Source organism: Perkinsus marinus, assembly GCF_000006405.1.
Source record: "Perkinsus marinus ATCC 50983 genomic scaffold scf_1104296960784, whole genome shotgun sequence".
Lineage (NCBI taxonomy): Eukaryota > Perkinsozoa > Perkinsida > Perkinsidae > Perkinsus > Perkinsus marinus.
In genome coordinates, this window is record NW_003205973.1 from 46,464 (window position 1) to 50,965 (window position 4,502).

The window sequence follows — 4,502 nt, forward strand, 5'->3', positions numbered from 1 at the left end:
TGTTCTCGGACATCGCCCATCGGGAGTGTGAGGGGGTTTGATACCCGACTTGATGAGGAGGATTTCCCTACGTTTGGTTACTCTGATTCCCCTTGGGACCCCACTGTGAGGGCGTTTTACAGGTAGTAATCTCGGCGGTGAAAATTTTCAGAAAAAAAGGAAAATTTTCCGTTATATAGACCTTTATATAAACACTTTTTCCTTGTTTTTCGCGTATCAGTTGACGTGTAAAAGTCGTATATGTTTGGTACCCGTGAAAATGCAGAATTTGGAAATTCGCGGTTTTCGGTACAGGGAGTAGTGCAAGAGTCAGGCTCATGCAGTGTTGGAGTAGGAGGAATATATGTTCGCTTTTTTCAGCTGAGCTCAAGAGTTTCCAAAGACAGTTGTAGGAGTTTATACGCGAGTTTTGGTAAAAGTGTACAGAAACCAAAAAGAATTTATCGAAATTTTCAGGAAATTGTCACCAACACATGTAGTTGCCCATGTGCATATTCTTTCCACATTTTGTTGATGTGTCGAATAACCTCATATATGTGTATTGTTAACATTTCCTATCTGGGGGGATTTACAAATCATCATAGTGGTAGTCAACAGCAGCTGGAGCAATGCGAGTGATGTAAAGAATTCTTTCCCGATGTTGGCAACCTTTATAAATATGATTCTTTTTATATGATAGGTAGTGTATTGGAGTTTCATCCGTTTTACGTGGCGAAATACTCTGTGAAAAAGGCGACATTTACGCTATACAGTAGTCGTGAAATATATTTTTTCACTAGTGTTTTTCATATCACGGGTAAAACGTTCACAACAACGTTTTACCCGTTTACCACAACATATTCCTTACTAGTGTTTTTCAAATCACGGCTCGTGAAACCCCATTGTTTATATCTTCTATTCCGTTGCGAAGGTCAGCGAGAGTAATCTATTGGAGGTCATTGAAAGAGCTATTATTTTTCTTGTTAGTTTCTGGTCGGCGTTTTCGTCGGGATTGTCGTTTGGGTGGTATGATAAGTGGGACGTACGGCAAGCTGAGGGGAGGCGTATGAGGAGGGCGATGGAACAGGAAAACTCACGGGAGAGGAAGAGCAAAAAGAAAGACTATAATGATAAAGTAATGGGGTCTTATACAGTTTGATATGTAGATGTCGATAATTAATGAGAATCGATCTGAAACTATATCGCGTAAATGATGTTAACATTCCTATGAACATGTGTTGTGTGTAACCGTTGGCGACAAGTTGTTCAGTATCATCCGAGTTCCACGAGCCGTGATATGATAAACACTAGTGAAAAACATATTCCACGACTATTACAGGAATCCGCGAATATCGCGTTTTTCACCGAGTTTTACGCCACTTCACGTAAAACGGGTGGTAAAACTCCATTAATCTCGGAAAAGAAAACGTACATTTTTTCACATTTGCATATCAAATTGGCACGCACTGTAGGTGCGGTCCTCAACTATACTATGATATACGGTTTTCCGAGATGAATATAAAAATTCACAGATACTGACGTTAACAGTGTGGGGGAAAATATGTTCATGTTCAACTATATGTGTTGATGACAATATGAAAATTTTGAGGAAATTTTTGAGGGAAATTCTCGTTGGTTTTCGTATTCTTCTACCCGAAGTTGTATAAATAACGGGGGTAATTCGTGAGGTTGGCTGAGGAGAGCGAACATATATTCCTCCAACACTGGACGTTAGCAGAAGTGGTTTTTCGAATGATGCTAAATACAGTGCGATCGTCGGTGTAGCGATTTTTGTATGGGCAATTTTGGGTTAGGAATTGCAACACGAGCTTTTTCTGGAAAAGCTTTTTCGGTTTTTTCCCCTGGAAATTACGGTAATCATGTTATCACTAGATAGGTATGTCATTTGGTAGAGATTTTGGGTTGGAAATTCTAAGATCTTTTTTTCCTGGAAATTACGGTGACGATGTTATTACGGAGAATGTGTTAAGGTACGGCATTTGGTGGAGTATGTCCGTAACAGAGACCCTAGAGTGGCTGAGCAGAGGAAGGTAGAACAACTGCAAGCTGAGAGGGTGTAAGTGGTAGAGTATTAAATTGAGGAGGAAGTGGTTGTTGTTGGTGGTGGTAGAGAGGAGGAAAGGAAGGCGGAAAGGAAGAGGAAAGAGGAGATGAAGCGGGAGAGGAGGGCTAGGGCGAGGTAGGGTGTAGATGGGGAGAATGCTGCTTAGCGTGGTGATATTGTTGTTGTTAGAGTAATGGTAGTTATTACAATTACTGTTGTTGTTATAAGGGGTTTGCTGCTTATCCTAGTAGTAGTAGTAGTAGCGATAGTTTGTTGTTGGAGTGTATGTGGTTTTAAAAACAATAGCAAGAGCATTGCTCTTGTTGTTACTGTTACTGTCATTGTTGTTATTGTTGTTATAAGGAGCCTCCTGTTCGTGATAGTTCCTTGTCAGAGTAAACTAATGTTGTTGTTAGAACCATAGTAGTTATAACAACAGCATTGCTTCTCTTGTTGATGTAAGGGGGTTTACTGCTTATCTTCGTGATAGTTTGTTATTGTTAGAGTGTTTGTGTGTATCACTAGATCAAAGCTTAGTATTATAGCAACATCTTTTGGGGGTTTGCGGCTCATCCTAGTAGCCGTGATTGTGTTATTGTTAGAGTAGTGCAAGAGAAGCGCTGGGCAGAAAACGAGGCTGAGGTGGCTGCTATGGCGAGGAGGAATGGGGGAGGCTCATCTACTACTAGTTCTCAGGAGGTGGTAGTAGTACTTGCCATTTCAATGTGCTTCGGAGAATATCAGATTTTCTCCCCCACTTTTGCGAAATATTTCTAATATTCACGGAGTTAACTACATGGGTTGGTGATGATATGGCATTTTTGAGGAAATTTTGGGAAAATATTGTTGGTTTCTGTACACTTTTACGCGTATGAAAATGTCCATAATTAGCTTTAGAAACTCCTATGCTCAGCTGAGGAAAGCGAGCATATATTCCTACCCCAACACTGCATATTTGTATATTCATCGAAGTAGTAATATTAAAAACACTATTAAGATTTTTCTCTAGTTAGGAAAATTGCCATGTATGATCCGAGTTATGTATAGCTCCATTATAACTCGTTTTACGTGAAGTGGCGTAAAACTCGGTGAAAAACGCGATATTCGCGGTGATATGCAGTAGTCGTGAAATATATTTTTCACTAGTGTTTTTCATATCACAGCTCGTGAAACTCCATTGAAATACATACCATACCTCCCCCTTTTTCGCATGTTTAGTACTGATATTTTTCTCTATGATGATGCATTGATGAGAATGTTTTCGAGTTTTCTATGAATTTTTGAAATATCGTGGTTGCTCTTGTCGTTAAATGGATGGATGTGTTAGCATTCAGGAGGAGGAGGAGGAGGTCCAGGACGTGTACGAGTGTGCAGCGTGCAAGAAAGTGTTTAAGAGCAACAAGGCTTACGCTAATCACGAAAAGTCTAAGAAGCATAAGGTGGGAATTTCGTGGCGCGCGACGGCGATTTATGGATTTCTAGTGAACTATTTAGAGGTCCGTAGATGGAGTGCATATATTTCATTGGTATCGGCGAAGTTTCGGAGGTGATGGGTTTTTGAATTTTGTGGCGCGTGACGGTTTTAGTGCACTAATATAGAGCTTTTGATCCAGTGTGGGAAAATGTGCATATGGTCAACCACATATGATGATGACGATATTTGAAAATTTCGAGGAAATTTTGGGAAATTCTCATTGACTTCTGTACATCTATACACGAATTCGTATGTCAAAGTGTATATTTAGTGAGGAAACTTTCGAGCTCGGCTGAGGAAAGCGATTACATATTTTTCAGCACTGCCTTGATCAGTTCATTTCCGTGTGGTATAAGTCGCTTAAATGCTTCGGAATTTCATGGCGCGTGACGGTATGGGAAAATATATACGGGGTTCACCACATGTGTTGGTGACAATCTGGAAATTCTGAAGAAATTTCGGAGGAAATTCTCATTGATTCCTGTACATTTTTACACGGATTCGTATGTGAACTCCTATAATAAGTGTGAGAATTGTTGAGCTCGGCTGAGGAAAGCGAACGGATTTTCCTACTCCAACTTTGGGGTGGGTGATGCTCTCTGTGTATTGATGACAGGATGCTGTGGAGAAGTTGCGGGAGACGCTTATGGCTGATGACGCCTTCCTAGAGAGTATAGCTGCCTCTAGTGAGGAGAGCTTACCTGTACTGGAGGAGGAGGAGGAGTATGTGGATGTGGTAGAGCAGGAGCAGGGGAGCTCATCGTGGGAGAGGGTAGAAGAGGATGATGATAGCGAGGTTGAATTGGAGGTGTTGGGGAAGAAGGGAAATGCTGTTGATGGGGACGAGGAGGAATCAAGTGATGATGATGAAGATGATGATGATGATGATGATGATGATGATGATGATGATAATGATGATGATAGTGAGGTTGAATTGGAGGTCTTTGGGAGGAAGAAGGATGTTTCGGGTGGGGAAGAGGAGGA

General features: G+C 41.0%; 2 protein-coding genes across 2 annotated transcripts in view; both read left to right on the plus strand.

Annotated features, from left to right (window-relative positions):
* The window catches only part of Pmar_PMAR028780 (chaperone protein DNAJ, putative), a gene marked incomplete at both ends in the record, with an annotated part of 4,754 nt that extends 1,149 nt beyond the window's left edge, over positions 1–3,605 (plus strand). Inside the window, 7 exons of the mRNA XM_002772568.1 lie at positions 361–388; positions 967–1,114; positions 1,971–2,056; positions 2,111–2,179; positions 2,647–2,743; positions 3,379–3,483; positions 3,549–3,605. Coding sequence (XP_002772614.1) covers positions 361–388; positions 967–1,114; positions 1,971–2,056; positions 2,111–2,179; positions 2,647–2,743; positions 3,379–3,483; positions 3,549–3,605 — 590 coding nt within the window. The remainder of the gene's footprint in view (positions 1–360; positions 389–966; positions 1,115–1,970; positions 2,057–2,110; positions 2,180–2,646; positions 2,744–3,378; positions 3,484–3,548) is intronic.
* A 529-nt stretch (positions 3,606–4,134) lies between these two features.
* On the plus strand, positions 4,135–4,486 carry Pmar_PMAR028781 (conserved hypothetical protein; the record flags this gene model as incomplete). The annotated part of the gene is made up of 1 exon (XM_002772569.1): positions 4,135–4,486. A coding segment is annotated over one exon (352 nt), but the record flags the coding sequence as incomplete, so codon positions are not given.
* Positions 4,487–4,502: the final 16 nt, after the last annotated feature.